The sequence below is a fragment of the Indicator indicator genome, chromosome 1, assembly GCF_027791375.1.
Source record: "Indicator indicator isolate 239-I01 chromosome 1, UM_Iind_1.1, whole genome shotgun sequence".
Taxonomy (NCBI): domain Eukaryota; kingdom Metazoa; phylum Chordata; class Aves; order Piciformes; family Indicatoridae; genus Indicator; species Indicator indicator.
In genome coordinates this window covers 70080383-70097640 of record NC_072010.1, presented here as the reverse complement: position 1 = coordinate 70097640, position 17258 = coordinate 70080383, and the positions used below count along the sequence as shown (strand labels likewise).

The following is a 17258-nucleotide window of genomic DNA, read 5'->3' as shown; positions in this document are numbered from 1 at the left end:
AGAAAAACTGGTGTACCAAGCCAGTTGAAAAAGAATACACTAAAAAGCACCCCTCAGAAGCTCCCAGGTAAACTGGAAGTCTGTATCAAGATGATCTATCCTGGACTAGCTTCTGTTCAACAACTTCATCAGCAATCTGTATGATGGATCAACAGATTGTTGTTATTAAAGCTGCACATGATGTGAAGCTGGTAGAAGGATGAGCAGAAGAACAGGATCAGATTCAGAATGACATTCATAAACTTAAGGCATGGTGTGGAAAAAAAACAGTATTACAAATATTTTCAGCTGTACATCATGAGCTGCACATATGCTGCATGGAGATCACCTCCACCAGCAGCCATTTACTCAGTAAAAAGAATAGACCTAGGGATCACAAGTTGAACATGAGCCAACAGCCTCATGCTCAGAGGAGGAAGAGAAGCACCGCACCAGGCTGCAGAAGTGCACAGTCACAAAGATGCAGCATGGCAGTCCCAGAGTTGCTGCACAGTCACACTGCTCATGCCCTGATCAGCAAGGTGTTACAGGTAGTCCTGTTTGCCACCACCCCACGCCTGCAGCCACATGGCATAGTGACAAGCATCCAGAGAAGAGCAACCAGAAGGGCTAATATGAGAACTGATTAAGAAAAACAAAATGGCTGAACTAGGGCAGTGTGGTGTAAAGAAAAAAAGAGAAAGGAGACGCACACCAACATCTAAATACACAAATGGTTGCTCTAAAGAAAGCTAAAACATTTGATCTCTTCAATGGTACTGCATAGGGCAAGAAGTACCAGACCCAAAAAGCAGCATGGAAGTTTCAAGTTAGGCTTTAGAAAGACTTTTCAAATGGTAAAATGTTGAAGTACCAGTATGGATCCTGCTATTTCCATTATGGAAATGCTTTAAAACAGAGCAGGTGATCATCTCTCATGAGTAACACACAGAGATAATCCAAGCCATGCCTTTTGCTGGGCAGATAAAATAAACGGATGTTCTTTCTACTCACATCCTCCTTATGCTCAAGGTTTACAGCATCCTTGGATTCCCTCTCTGAAGGAATTAATGCAAACTGAAGTGACATTTACGATTCAAGGTACTTCAAACAGCTTCCCTTCAGCTTACATCAGTGTTAAAAAACTTCTTTGCCTTCATATAACACAAAGCCATCCTTGCTGCCATGTCACAGTTGGATATGAAGAAAAGAAACAGAGGTGGTTAGAGCCCTGGAGAAATGTATCATACTTTTGAAACCTTACTGACATCCGCACTAAAGCTTTTGAATTGTGTTTTCTGCTCTGGCCAATTTACTTGCTGCATTTGAAGAAAGCAATGGATACTCCTGCATCCTGAAAGAGATGGAAATATGTACAGAAAACCTATGCAACTTTAGCAAACTTTCTATTAAAAAAGAAAATGTAGTTACCATATGTTCCAGTAAAATTGTATGGCACATAAATATATCTGAAAGAAATGGCATCTGTAGTTATAAAACATCTCAGCTCTACTTTGCCTTTCCCTTTGTAATCATTGTTCTGAGCTTTACCCTCTCATTAAGCAGCACAGAAACTTGCAAATTAAGTTGTTTGACTCTGACCGTGGTGTAACTTGTGCCATAGACTGTAAGCCTAATCCCACAGCCTCTCTGACTCCAATTACTCCACTGCTCACAAGACGACCCCAAAAGCATCAGGCAAGGCAGCAACTGTTTCTGGTTTCAGAATGTAGAATATACAGACCATGATGGCATTAAAAAGGCACTTTTTAAAAATAAAGATTTTTAAATAAGGCTCTTGCAAAAGAAAGTCTGACAAATAAATGCAGTCGATACCTACTTCATTAATTTGACAAAACTGGAATAACTATGGTATGTGGATTATTGCTCTCATTTTGAAAGACTACCATTTGCTTACAAACCATGCACAAGATTTTACACAAACATTTATTAGGGGGAAAATGTGGAGAGGAAAATAGTTACTCTTGTACTACTACAACAGCTTCAGGAAAAAAAAGCAGCAACAAAAACTTTACACACCAAAAATTTCAACACCCCCCCCAAACATGTTAGCATCAAAAACCAGTTTATCCACTATTCAAACTACAGGTCTTGCTTAATCACTTTACATCAAAGTAGTTGTTGAATTGTGACAAAGGGCACCAGAAACAGCACCTTATCCAACCACTACCCTAACTGGTGCAGAGGAAATAGGATTTTGGCATCTTCCATGTTTCCATGCTTTCCTTTCTACCATCTCAATTTCCAGCACAGGTTAGAGAAGATGTTGCCAGGAACTCTCCAGTAAATATATTTTTATCCCTTCTTCCCCTCCGCACCCCTCAAAGTTTCGGAGAAAACTTGTTTCAGTAAATACGTGGGATGGTTTCTGTTGCTTGTTTGCTAACAGACATACCACTTCTCAAAAATACCACAAGGTACTTACAGGTTGATTCCCTAAGAGCCTCCTTATAGCATATTGCTAAGCTTATACTCTGCAACCGTAATTTTAGTTTTTCTGTAGTTTTCCATTCAGTTAGAACCCCCAACTCAAAGACTATTTTGGGAAGTAACAACGATGAGTTGAAAATCAGTAGATGGTGAAAATACCTCCCCAGAGTTTTTTGCTACGTCTCTGGATCCTTGCTTCATGCATCTAACTTTTCAGTTCAAAGGTGGGAGGAGGTTAGAATGGTAAGGCACAGAAGGGAGCTTAACTACAACTTACTACTCACAGACACATCCTACAATAGTTAAAATACATAGCCTACCTTTCTTGGCCTAAAAGCCTTTCTTGGACTAACAACATCCAGTTACACCTAAATTGTAAAAATAACAGTAGCTCTTGTATTTAAAGGAACCCTGGCTATGAAAAAGAAGCTAGCAAAATTGTTCATGGCTGCTCAAATTAACTCCTTGACGATGGACAAAATCTTGGTATCAGTGACTTTCCTTATCGTATGTACGTATGAAATTGTAGCGGAAGTGTGTTTTATTATTTTAAACTCCGTTATGAAAATTTGCAGAAATATTTAGCTGAGATGTAGACCCAACACCATTGCAAAAATCCCCCTCAGAAACAATAAAACAGCTACTGGACATATCCCTATTTTTTTTTGGAAAACGAAACCACACATTCCCTAAGCTTTAGCTGTGAAGCAATACCTGAGTCATTCCCTCCATACCTCTGGCAGAGAGAGAGGAAGGAAGAGCAGGAAAGGGTATGATTCAGGAGGGGATAAGTGCTCCATCACACCCCATTCAGAAAAGTAGTATTTAAACCGGTATGTTAACCTTGACACCTCAGGCAAATTCCAGCTGGGGCTATCCATCCTGCCCACCTAAAATTCCTCTGGGCAGTTTCTCTTCCCCTCTTCCACAGCAGCAAATAAAACAGAGTTATGTGCTGGGACAGAAATAGTCACCAATCTTCCACACCTGAAAGCTGAGTGCATTTCCGTAGTGGGAGAGGAGTGCAGAGGTGCATTTTGGGCATGCATGGGGTAGGGCTGACAACGACATATTAATCTGCTGCAACTGCCTGTGGGTTTCTTAAGTCCTATAAACTGCTTGCTAAGTTAACTATGGCAATCATGCAATGTGAAATTTCATGTTTCAGATATGATCAAAAGCAGTAATTCTATGGAATTGATGGCACTAGGAAAGCCTACACACTGGCAAAATTATCAACTAAATAATGTTGCTCTTCAGGGAAGATGGAAAGTATCCCTTGCTGTAATCTACCCTTCTACGGAGAACGGTACTTCTAAAACAAACCAAAAACCCACAGTGATAGTTAAGGGAAGAATATAAAATGGAAAAAGATACCTTGAACACATGTTAAAATGCACCTGTTGGATACACCATAATACACTATAAAATCTCTTTTGCACCCCATCAAGTAAGCCTTTGAAATCTTACTCAGCTAACACAGCAATCCATGAAGACCACCACCAAACCTCTGCTTGTACAACAGGTTAGCTTTTTTACCTCTTGGTAATCTGAGTAGGATCCTGCAGACCTGGATCCAGTTCAAAGATCTCATTATCCAGCAGCCTTCGGAGTGTCACATCTGCCAGCTGCTCCATGATCCTGAAAGCCTCTGCGATATTGAGGAACGTGGAGAAGTCGCGCTCTTTGTTTGGCGTGGTGACGCGGACTGTGTCAGTCATGAAGACATTGGAGGTTCTTTCCAGTTTCTGGACCTCGACCCAAGGAATGATAAGTTTCACTGCCACCGGAGGAAAAAAAAGCAAAAGCTAGTTAGAAACTCTGCTTATGTTTTTCAGATTTGGGAAATAAGAAAATTCACAAAGAGGGAAGAGACACATTTTTACAAAGACAAAGCAAAAGCTGAAATGACTGTTACTTATTCTACATTCATTCTCCCCCACTCCAAAAGTCTGTCTTTTTCAGAACCTCTCTCTTAAAATTTTACCAATTTTTCCTAAGAGGTGCTGGACTGGGGAATTCTTCCTTTGCAGAACACCTGCCACAAGCTGTGCTCCTTTACAAGTAATTTCTTACAGTTACAGAAATTACAAGTAATTTCTTCATTACTAACAGAAGAAGGAGTTAATTTAAAGACTATAAAGATAACAGGGAAAGGCTTGGTAACCTCCCAGAAATAAAACTGTAGGTGGTGGAAATCCAACTACCTGCACAGTACTTTAAAAATAAAGCTAACTCCCCTACAAAAGGAAGTTCTGGACATTGGTATTTTATAAAGTTTAATTACTACTATAAGTAGGGGTGGGGAGTGCGTGAGGGGGGGTTAAAACAACTCCAAAGCTGCCTAAGCATTGGGATATTCCTATTTTTTTACTTTTTACTGAAAAGGTGCACAGGCAAATCTTGCCCTAAACATTAAGTGTAGTCAGACTTGCTTACAGAAAATAAAAACTGTTCTCTACACTTCAACACTGCTGAATCATAAAAACACAAATGGCAAACAGAATCAGCTTATTTTAGACAACCACTGCAGGATGTTACTTGCTTCTCTCATACAAATCTCTGGGTAGAAATTAGGCTGAAAAGGACTTTTAAATAGATTACATTTCTTCTTAATAACTGCTGGTAAGTTCCCAGGACTCTCTGTGCCAATAACATTAAGACTACACCCCGTAACATCCCTAGCTTGTCTCCTGATGCCAATAAAGCAATAAAAAGGCAGTAATAACAAACACTGTCATATATATATATATATATATATATATATGACACTTAACCATGATCATTAATTACCTAAGAAGCTGCTTCCCGTGAATTCTCTGTACTACATGAACCACAGATGTCAAAGATTACATTTTTTTCTTACTTAAATAAAGCACAGCTGCATCAACACACACAAACTGTTGCGACCGGTCATAAAATCATCTACACAGGGGCAGCCAAGGGAAGAAAGATTAAACAGCACTGGAGCAATAGCACCATTGTTCACACAGGTCAGAAGCAAATCAGCTCTGCTGTGCGGGTTGTACAAACTGCACAGCAGACTGCAAATGGGCCCAAACCTACTGATGAAAGGAATAACGTCTTCAAAGCTTTAGAAAAACACAAGTTTAATTTAAAAATGTGAAGAAATATTGGCATGCCCTTTCAAGAAGTCTGATGCTCTAAGTCTCTGAAACTCTGCAAATACTGGAAAAAGTGTTCCACGGAGTTTATGCTCATGTAAGCTGTAAATTAATTTTATGAGAAGCTGAAAACGGGTTTCAATGTGGTATTCCAGGTCATTTCAACATTAAATACAACAAAGGGAAGGGGACAGACTTGCCAGAAGCAGAAGACTTTACACTTTGCCTACAAAGAGATTTCAGGGAGGGATTTTCATCAAATTAAAACACCTTTAAGAATTCATATGTTTCTTTTTTCCCCTGTGCTATACTGAAGAATGCAAAAAAATGAGGTATTTGCGCAATAGTTTCAAGACCAGATTTAATTTGCGATTGCTACCTAAACAAAACAAAACAAAAAACAATGATTCACCTTTACTACATATAGTCAGCACTGGCTTCTCAAATAGTAACAACCAGAACTGTAATAGATCTGGGTTATTCAGTATAATAAAGGTATTTCATAAATGTGACAAAATACTAGCTTTGAAAGGGAAGCAATCATCTGCTTTATCAGAACCAAGGAAGTGGGAAGCATCTTAATAGATAATGCTTCCCACTGAGCTAGGGAATTTTGTTTAACCAAAACTAAAATTCAGGGGTTTTATTTCACATCTCCATGCAAATACATGGGAACATAAAGGCAATGTGACTGCAGCGGTGACTGAACAGTGTTTTTCCATGGTCAAAATGAAAAGTGGCAAAACACATAGTTGTTTGTGGGGATTTTGTATTTTCAGAATTGATTATTATTATTAAAAGAGAGGAGAAGCAATTTCTTCTTAAATACTACAGTGTGATATTGTGTTTCCAGTATCATTTAACGATCTGTGGTGTTCCATAAAGAACATTTTTGGAACAATAGAAAGGGGTTTCCTCTTTATTCCTCCTCCTTTGCCCGTTAATAAGTATTATTTTTGCTTTGTGTGCTTTGGCAGACTGGATTCCTCAAGATTTAATGAGAGCAAGCCTGCAATGATAGCAAGAAGAAAAGACTGACAAAGGATGTTACTTAATACTAAACAGAGAACAAGCAGATTAAACAAGAACTAAGATACCTATTATGTATCAAGAGACTCCATTCTAGTGTGCCCAGCAAAACTCAACTTTTGTTTTTATAATGAATAACAAACTTAACAAGCATTTTAAATCTAACTCTGCCACGTTTTGCAGATACAACAAAATAATTACCCTGAAATAATATAAGGAGAAAAAAGAACCTCTAAGCATGTCTTGCCATGTTTTAAGCTTTAGAAATTACCAATTGCTATATATTTTATCTTTATATTAATCATAGAATCATAGAATGGTAAGGGGTCAGAAGGGATCTCTGGACATGAATGCCCTTAATTTTTAGAAGTAGAGTTTTATTTGATTAGTCATCCCAATATTAAACCCAGACACTAAACAGTAAAGTTTTCCCAAATGTTCCAACTGACAATTCTTTATTTTTAGCAGTATAGGTTTATATTACTGTCCTTGCTGAAGCTCCATCAGGACAAACAGGACTTAAAACTGTTACCAGTTCATGCACAATCTTACTAAACAGATCAATGCTATTGAGATTAAACGGCTACATTCATTGTCACCATCTAATATCTATTACATTCATTTTTACCTTCTTATTCTGAAAGGCTCTTCATAACCACACGACATGACATCACAAAGTCCCAGAACTCTCTGAATAGTCTGAAAGTCTAAAACCCTCAGGACATGCTTCTTGTAACACTCCTGGCAACTGGTACTCAGTGGAAGAAATCCCTAAATTGCTGGGGTCTTCCCTTAAAACCTCTGAATTTTCACCTGGTTCTCCAGGGCACAGCCTCGTTATGTTTCCTGAGCTATCCTCAGGCAGGCAGATAGACTTCAGCCCACCAGCCCTCTCCTGCTGCCTAGCACCAATGATGACTCTGCTTCCCTGCCTGTGGGAGGGACCCATCCTTACTCCCCATTTTCAGCACTACAAGTCTCTATTTCAGAATCTGGAGGAGGTCTGTTACATTTTAGGGCTACTTCACCATGGCAAGAGAAAGAACCAGACTGCAGCTGTGTCTGCGTGCTCTTATTACTGCATTCATGCTAAAATATAAATGTAAATGCTGAAGTGAAAACTAAATTAAACAGGATCTTTCAGCTGAACAAAAAAACCTCAGAAACTAAACTTCAGAGGCAAACAAGGCTTTTCATAAGAATTCTAACTATTCTTGCTTTTAAATGTAGTTGTATTTACATGTCTCCCCAGCATTAGATTTCTAATGCATCCACACTTACGTTCTTTGCCAAGGAAAAAGGAGTAAAAACAGAGATGATTAATGCTTAGATAAAGCCAGCCTTGCCGAGGAACTTTTCCTTTCCAACAGCAGCAGGAATAATAGGTGATCAACTTCTCCCCTTCAGGAAAATTAAATCTTGATTCAAATTTCACCAGGGCTTCTCGGAACTTCTCAGGGTCTTCCTCCTGCTCCGCAAGCTTGCTGCTCGTTTCCTCTGCAATCAGTGCCTAAGTCCATAAGCAGATAAATGTATCAGGAGAAAGCTGTGGCACCCACACTCAAGCAAGCTGCTACAAGCGACCTATGCAAATTTTAATAACACAGCCCTTTCTTACAAAAAGGCATTCAAGCTGATTGGCAATTTTCACAAACTGAGACATTTCTATGGTGTTCGCATCTCTCATACACTTTGAATGTTTCCAGATCAAGACTTTTCAGGCCTTTTTTTAATTATAATTTTTCCAATGACTCCGGCAGAATCCTGTATTTACAGTTTCATTAGGGGTTACAATTCCTGTTATTTGGTGTATGCCAAGCAAAGTTATCACAGAATAACAGAATGTTAAGGGTTTGAAGGTGTCATGGTAGGGTCATGACACAGCCCAGTACAAACCCAGACAGGCCTTCAGGTGTCTAGACAGGGTCCCTTTCTCTCCCCTCCTTCCGGCAGGAAAACAGGGCAACACGACAAAAAGAACAAAGGGGACAGGACCCCTGCCTGTCTGGTAAACAAGATGTTTATCTGGGGTGAGAGCTGACCACTGGTCCCCCAGAAACAAGGTCTTTGCTTCTCCCTTTTATGGTTATAGCCTGGCAGAACACCTTTCCATTGGGCAGCTACAGGTTAGCTTCAGTGCCTCGTTGGACCAATTGATCTCTGGCAAGATGTATACATACAAGTGACTGGGTAGTCAGCCTTGCCTTGCTTCAAGCCTTGCCTTGCCTAGCTCAAGCCTGCTGAAGCCTTGCCTTGCTTGAAGCATACTTGGATCTGTCTTGTAGAAGCTGCCTCGAGTTGCCCTGCCCTGCCTCAAGTGCCTGGTCCAGAGCCTGGGATAAAGCCACAAGCCTAGAAGCCGGATCTGCCTAGCCTGCTTCCCCTTGCCACTATAATCATGCCGTGCCTCAGTTTACCCAGGAACCAAGCCAGCGCCTGTCGTGAAGAGCGTCGTTAACTGCCTGCCGTCCGCTGAAGCCAGACCAGCCTGGGACCATGCGGTAAACCTTTCTTGCCGGCGATCTGCAGTGCTAGCTCCTTATGAGAGCACCCCAGAGCTGACACAGCAGCAGCAGCATCCCCGTGTGGGTAAAACCAGCTGTGAGTAATCAATTCATTGCCATTTGGGTTTACAGGCTCTTATCAAGCCTCCCCCCACTGTAACTGAGAGCTATCTGCTCTTGGGGACTTTCTCTTTCTAAGTTGTTTCCTCCTAATTTGTACAGAATAGTTTGTATTTTGCCCTGACTGCATAATTCCCATTGTAAATATATCTTCCAACTGTACAACGATCCTATTCAATGAGCTTTGGCATATTTGTATTAATAAAGGGTTATTATTTTTATTAATACTCGTTTGCCATATCATTTATTATTGTTGTGAGGGTAATTAATAAATAATATTCCTCCCCTCAACCACAACAGAAGACACCTTGAAAACCCATCTAGTCCAACCCCTCCGCCAGAGCAGGATCACCTGGAGTAGGTCACACAGGAACACATCCAGGACGTCTCTGGATGTCTCCAGAAAACGAGTCTTCACAACCTCTCTGGGCAGCCTCTTTCAGTGTTCTCTCACCCTCAGAGTGAAAAAGTTTTTCCATATGTTTATGTGGAACCTCCTATGCTCCAGCTTGCACCCATTGCTCCTTGTCCTATCACTGGATATCATTGAGAAGAGCCTGGCTCCATGCTCCTGACATTCACCCTTTACATGTTGATAAACATGAATGAGGTCACTTCTCACTCTCCTCTTCTCCCAGCTAGAGCCCTAGCTCCCTCAGTCTCTCCTAAGGCAGATGTTCCACTCTCTTAATCATCTTTGTGGCCCTGCACTGGACTCTTTCAAGCAGTTCCTGATGTCCTTCTTGAACTGAGGGGCCCAGAACTGGACACAATATTCCAGATGTGGCCTCACCAGAACTGGACACAAAATTCCAGATGTGGCCTCACCAGGGCAGAGTAAAGGGGAAAGAGAACCTCTCTCAACCTACCAGCCACACCCCTTCTAATACACCCCAGGATGCCATTGGCCCTCTTGGCCACAAGGGCACATTGCTGGTCATGGTCATCCTGTGGTCCACCAGGACTCCCAGGTCCTGTTGCCCAGAGCTGCTCTCCAACAGATGAGCCCCTAAGCTATCCTGGTACGTGGGGTTGTCCTTTTCCAGATGAAAGACTCTATACTCATCCTTGTATTTCATTAAATTTCTCCCCAGTCAGCTCTCCAGCCTGTCCAGGTCTCACTGAACAGCAGCACAGCCTTAGGGGGTGTCAACCACTCCTCCCGGTTTTGTGTCATCAGCAAACTTGCTGACAATCCACTCTGTTCCCTCATCCAGGTTGTTGATGAGTATATTGAATAATACTGGTCCCAGTACTGACCCCTGAGGGACTCCATTAGATACAGGTAGAGTAACAATTGTGTATAATATTTTTCTATGAAGAGGCAATGCAATGAGAGGTGTCAGTACCTTATAACATGCTTGAAACCATTAAAAACATAGTTTCAACAACATCTACATAAATCTAATTAAGTGTTGAGACTTTCAATAGTGGTATTACAACAAAGGAGTTAAGTATATATTTTACCATTCAGACAAATAACCTGTACATTACAGCACCTGGTATAATTTGCAGTTAACAGGCACTCTTAATATGCCAAAAATCTATAGCAGAGGAAATGGTCCAAAACATGGACCTATCCTGAAGGCTGCCATGGTGTTATCAAGAGAGATTAATTCTATTTCAGTCTTTCAGTGCACTTAGACAAAAAATGTTTGTTTGTTTGGGAGTTTTTTGATAAGAAAGCAGAATAAAATCTAAGATTTACACAGTGATCTTTTGCCCCTCTTCTTCTGCAGCTTCAGAGCCCACTGGGATCACAGCAGGTTTGAAATCCACAAAAAAACCCAATGTTCCTACAAATGTTGCAAACCAGAAAGGGGGTGTGGGGGGAAAGAGCACCTCACTAAAACTCTTAGCAAGGAAAAGCTTGCAGCAGGATCTCAGGTAGTCACCAACAGACCTGCACTCCCTGCAGCCATTCACCAAGCTCCTCCAGGAGTGTCTATTTTACTGGAAGAAAAGCTCAGGACATCAGGCTTTCCAAGTCTTACCACCTGTGCCATTAGTATTTTGAATCTGGTTTTCAGCTACCAAATTATTTTACATTTAGAATTCTTAATCCTCCTAAAATGATGCTAATTTTTGCAAAGCTGTGGCCAGCCAGCAGTTTCATTGCAGTGCCTGGCCACAACTCCCACATCCTGCAAAGCCACGAGCAGTTTCTGTCCCAGAGCCTTATGATGCAGGTGCCATTGTACTAGGGCCTTGTCCTCAGTCCCTGTGCTGCAGGCAGTGCATCATCATCATCTGCACAAGTGTGTTGTCAGCAGATTTAGGCACTGTTGCTGTCACTTGCTGACACCTCTCAGACCCACCAAGAGGGACAGGAGTACAGAAACGGGCAGGAGAAACTTACAGGATAAAGCCAGGTAAAACACAGGAGACAGGGGAAGAAACGTGTTAAGAAGGCAATGCAAAGATATGGGAAGGGAAGGTATTTAAGATTATGTTTTGGAGAGGTGGAAGAACTGAAAACAGATGGTAAAGCAAGCTCAGCTGCACACCACAGGCAAAAGAACAGTGAAACGGGAAAGTCCTTGGTGGAATAAAGATTAAATGAGATACTTCAGTTTTGATATTTTTCTGAGGAAATGTGAGGAAAGATGCACAGATGCTGGCCACATCAGGTGCAAGTGCCACACAGAAAACCAATATCTAACATTTAGGTGGACAAAACCAAATATGAATTACATTTTTTCTAATAAATCATATATAATCAAGCAGGCAAGGGTGAAAGTCTCCTTACCTTCACTTTCCCTTTGACAAAACTAACAATATCTTCTTTATTGTCAAACACAGATAAAGTATGGAGCAAGTTTTGTTCCAGCCATTCCCAGTGCTGGTTTATCTCCTCTGCAGTGGCACCTAGAAAAGCCAAAAAGTAGTGTATTGAAACTCATCCTACAAAATTAAAGTGAAAGGAAGAAAAAAAAGTAATAAAATGCACTACTTCATAAATTCACTATTAGAAACTGAACTTTCAACCTCAAAATTCTTGGTAGCAAACAGGTCAAGAAGGTTTCATTCACAGCACTGTAGTTAGAAAAAAACAAAAACATCATTGTTTTAGAGAATTAGTTTTAGTGCCATTAGTTTTATCTTCTCAAATGCTGTCAGCCAACAGATGCTGCATTAAAAGTCAAGGAAGAAAAAACCCAGCAAAACTTCATCCTGAGCTCCTAGACTGCAGCTTATTTTGATACAACATTCCTGAAGTGGCCAATTGAAACCTTTGATTTACACCCTGTCCCCCAAAGTCCCTGATCTTCCTTCCTCCCTCTCTTGGTATTCACATGCATACACACTCCCCACACACATACCCTAGAATATAGAAGAATATACGTGGTCATTATCTGCACCTTATTTGAAAAGCTCTCTATAATTAAAATACCTAAAACAGTTCAGTTCAGCAACACCTAAAAGAGCACATTTCTGCAGTTATTTATTTGAGGGTTTTTCTACTGCTGTCTGAAATGTAATGCATTCACACTAACTTCAGAAACAGTATTTTGGTCACTTCTACTTGCTTCGGGTCTTTCTGCTTGAAACTGAATTGTTGCTACATGTACAATGACAGAAAGGTCAGTGCAAGATGAGCAACACACAGGGCAATCAGGGGAAAATCAGGTCTCTCCAGATCTTACTGGTCAGTGATTAAACATTATAGGAAAAAAGTAAATGCAGCAAAAGTTGCTTTTCCTAGTGCCTTGCTAGCAGAAGAAAGAAGTGATTGAAAGTAAGAGAAACATAGAGGAATATAATGATAACACTAATCTTAAACAGAAGATCAATTATCTCAATATTTGATGTGTTTGTACATTAGAGATGCATCTTCGTTATGTTGCTTCACAACAAAAAATGATAAATTTAGCTAAGAATTTTCCACTTTCCTCTGCTCCGTTTTCCATGTAGAACGCCAACTGGCAGGGAAACTTTACAAGCTTTAACTTCCTAGACAGGAAGGTCTTGTGATGGAACTTCATGAATATCACTAATCAAGGTTAAATTAAAAAAAAAAATCACTGAAGAAAAGATACTTAAATGTCTTTTAGATAAACAAAACAAATGACATCAACGGTTAAGAACATCAGAAATAGTCATTTCATACTGCAATGTCTTCACACTGCCCTGTGATTTGACCCAAGCATTGCCAGTCTCTTCTGTATTCCTTTTCCTGTGCCAATCCCCTGCACAGCATTTTATTCCATGTGTCACCCACCTTCTTCATGTGCCTGTGCCAAATAAGTACTTCATCTAACTAACAGCCTCATTCCTTCTAATCTCTTCTTTAAACTCACTTCTCACCAATCCCTTTGCTCTCCCTCTCCCAAAAGTTACTTCACTGGACTGGAACTTTGATTTCTATTTTGTCCACAAGCCTTCTGCAAGGAAAATTTTCAGTGGCTCTGCACTAGGGTTGAGGTTAGCTGTTTGGTGTTTTTTCCTCTATTGGTATAACACAATTAACCACGTGGATTAAAACATCTCTGCCAGAAGAGCCATGCTGGACATGGACCAGACTTCCTAGCAGCCCCCAGAGATGTGCAAAAGTCTGTACCAAATATCTGCTCCTTACACATGCATCATCACTAATGCCTACAGCTACTGGAACAAAGGAAAAAAAATTAAAAATAAATTTTAGTTAACAACCTAATGATACAATGGCTATTGGATCTTTCTGGTGTAATGAAGTTACACCAGGAAACTGGCAGGAGCTCCTGGAGTTGGTCCTTGTCCGTGCTACACATCAGGAACCTTAAGTTGACTCGCTGCTTCTCCCAAAACCAGTAAGAAAATTCTTAACATATGTGCATGAAGCACCTCATTCAAACAGGGCAGAGCTGGGTGAGCAGCAACAGCTGCTTCTGTGCAAGGAGAGTCTCCAGCTTTCTCAGAAAAGGGTCAACTGATGCCATTTTTCTGACTCTTGCCATCACCAGCTTTCCCCTGAACACTCATGTCAGGGTTTCACAGCAGTGATACTATTCAGAAACAACTTCTGCTACGATTGCTCTTCATTTTTGTAAAGCTCTGGCAAATGCCTGTGTCCTGCACACACAGCATACAAAACAGAACTCTCTGCTTTCTGCTCTGTTACAATAAATCTCATTTTTCCAGGGCTGAGCATCCATTCACAAGAGCCAAAGAGAATTTTAGAAAACATTAATCAAATAAGTTTATCTCAGCAACATCTTTAACCATTCCAACCAGCCAAGATTTTGATTTGTAGTTCCTTTAATGTTAAAAAAAAAAATCAAACCTGTGGGCAGTAGGATCAAGACGCAGAAAATAATATTACATATATTCAAATGATCAAAAGCCCACAACAGCAACACTTAGCTTATTTTTCCAGTGAAAGATACCTGGCTTTGTCAGAGGACAGTAACAGCATGAACCTCTTAAATTCCTCCATGAGATGGCATTATTTAAATATAAAAAGGAGGGGTGCAGGGTTAAAAAGCAGAGAGTGATTGCAAAGCAAAAAAATCCTGGCCACAACAAAAATAGCATAAATAGATTTTATGCAAGTTTGTTCCACACATCTGGCATGGGAAAAGTTTCTGGTATTAATGGGGAACACACAGAGGAATCTCTGCTGAACCAAGGAAGAAATACTGACTGAACTTGTACAGAGAAAGGGGCAAACATAGGAACTGTCCTTCTGTTTAAAGGACTATTGTATCAAACACCATCAACAATATGGGAATGGAATGGGATAGGATAGAAATTAGACTAGACTAGACTAGACTAGACTAGAATAGAATAAATTTTCAGTTGGAAGGGACCTACAACAACCATCTAATTCAACTGCCTCACTACTTCATGGCTGACCAAATGTTCAAGCATGTTATTAAGGGCATTGTACAAATACCACACTGACTGGCTTGAAGTATCAACCACCTCTTTAGGAAGCTTATTCTAGGGTTTGACCCTGGAATTAAAGAAATGCTTCCTAATGTCCAGTCAAAACCTCCACTGGAGCAGCCTTGAGCCATTCCCAAATGAAAATCTGCTGTAATTTCAATGTTAGGATTTTATAGACTGGAGCAGAAGGGATGAGAATAGCTCTGCAGACTGGCCAAGCAAGAGCAGGATGAATGGAGCAAGCATGTTCAGATGGCCTTTACTGTGTCAAGGCAAGGCTGCTGCAATTCACATCAATATCACTTTCCTGAAGAGGAGCTCAACCTCCAGAGATTGCAGAAACACTGCAAAAGAGACCAGTGCACAACAGACCAGGCAATTATATATTCCTCCCTGACAACTTTGCTTCCTACATCATGTAGCGTGCTCCAAACAATCCAGTTATATTTCATTATAACCAAGTGTAGTAAGCCATTTCACAGTAAGCAGGCAGAAAATGAAGCGAAAGCCCAGAAGAAGTAGCTTCTTGCTGTAAGGAACTCTTACAACTGCAGGAGAAGACGAAGGCATGAACAGAACCACACTACTTTGCAAGAGACATACAATTAATGCAAAACACTCTCAGCTAACTAAGCTTTGTACAGAAACTTAATATTCCAACACTTTTTCACAGTTGCTGTCTGGGATCTGAACCAGAGGTTAATTTGGTCGTTAAATAAGCTATAGTTTTACACATACACTACTAGCTGGGGTTACCTTGAGCTTCTGGACATGCAGACACTGACCATGCTCAGAATCGGTTTGGGTTTTTTTGTCTGTGACTCACCAATAGCTATGGCCCAGTAAACTTCTGATCCGTTCAATAACTCACCACATGCAATGGCAGAGTAAACCTGAGAGCCTGGCACTTGGAGTAAAATTCTAAACGGAGCGACGCGTGCGTTAGAGTCTAGCACAGCGTCCAGGGCACCAACCAAGCGACCTGCAAAGAAAAAAGAGGGGGAAGAGAATCAGCATCAATGTTCACTTCTGCAGCCTGCAAGTCTTTTCACATCTGAGGCCATAAAATTGGAATACAGAACGTAATGATAATAATTCTTCTCCTATTTTACACTGTGTTTTAGAGAAGCTCAAAATGCAAAAGGCAAACTAGATTAGAAGATCAAAAGCATACTGAGATCTTTGTGTCTCCAGTTCTGCCTCATATATATGTATATAACCACAGAATCGAAGTGGGAAGGCCTGAGGGCACCTTAAGGAGTTTTGTTCCAGCCCTGCTCTGAAGCTGGATAAATACACCTATGCTGTAAGAGGTGTCTGCCTAACCTGTTCTTCAAAACCTCCCACAACCAAGATGCAACAGTTTCCCCAGGCAGCCTCTTCCACTATTTTCATTAAGTATTCTTACGGGAAAGAAAACCTCCCCAAACAAACAAGTCAACCACCACAATCTTAAACTTTCTTGATGGAAATTAATCCTGTTTCTCAGAACATGGGGAGTAATTTGCCACAGGCGTTTTTGATGCTAATGCTTGACATACGGAAGAAGTATCATTGTGACTGCCCATCCTTTAATGATTTCTCAATTTTTTAAAGGAACTCCAGTTACCTCATCTCTTCCTTATCTTAAACTGTGACATTCCAAACTGGACATGATGCTCACTACTCATCTCAGCTAGCGGAAGAGATGAAGAGAAGAGTGGGAGAACCACTTCTTATATCTTGCATACATACCACTATGTCCAAGAAAGCTTGCGGCGCTATCCGACTTTAAATCAGCACTCGATGCCAATACAGGCAAATTCATTTGGGAGGTCTGGAGCAATTATTGCCCCCATACTGCCCCCAGTTTGGAAGCTGAAGCTGCTCACCTATCTTGCTACCTACTCCCTCATCAGACAGAACCAGGCTATGCCTGAAAAAGTTATCCAAATGCCAGTTCAGAGTTGGTTTATGACACCTACAGATAGCAATTCAGCAGCAGCTTTGTATTGAGTCCCCCTAAACTGTATGTCCTGCAGAGACTCAACCTCCCTCGGAGGAGGATGGCAAACATCAAGGAATGGCTTTTCCACATTTGCTTATGTCACTAGAATATAGGAAGTTTTCTGCAATACTACATTTTGCCTTTGCATATTTAGTATTTCCAACCTGTTTTATTTTTGTTCCTTCACCATTAACC

General features: G+C 40.7%; 1 protein-coding gene across 1 annotated transcript in view; it reads right to left on the bottom strand.

The window, feature by feature from the left end:
• TBC1D8 (TBC1 domain family member 8) overlaps nucleotides 1–17258 on the bottom strand; it is a 52956-nt gene that overhangs the window by 20802 nt on the left and 14896 nt on the right. Inside the window, exons 2-5 of the mRNA XM_054400178.1 lie at nucleotides 15903–16058; nucleotides 11958–12076; nucleotides 7866–8094; nucleotides 3970–4210 (exon numbers count right to left, since the gene is read on the bottom strand). Coding sequence (XP_054256153.1) covers nucleotides 3970–4210; nucleotides 7866–8094; nucleotides 11958–12076; nucleotides 15903–16058 — 745 coding nt within the window. The remainder of the gene's footprint in view (nucleotides 1–3969; nucleotides 4211–7865; nucleotides 8095–11957; nucleotides 12077–15902; nucleotides 16059–17258) is intronic.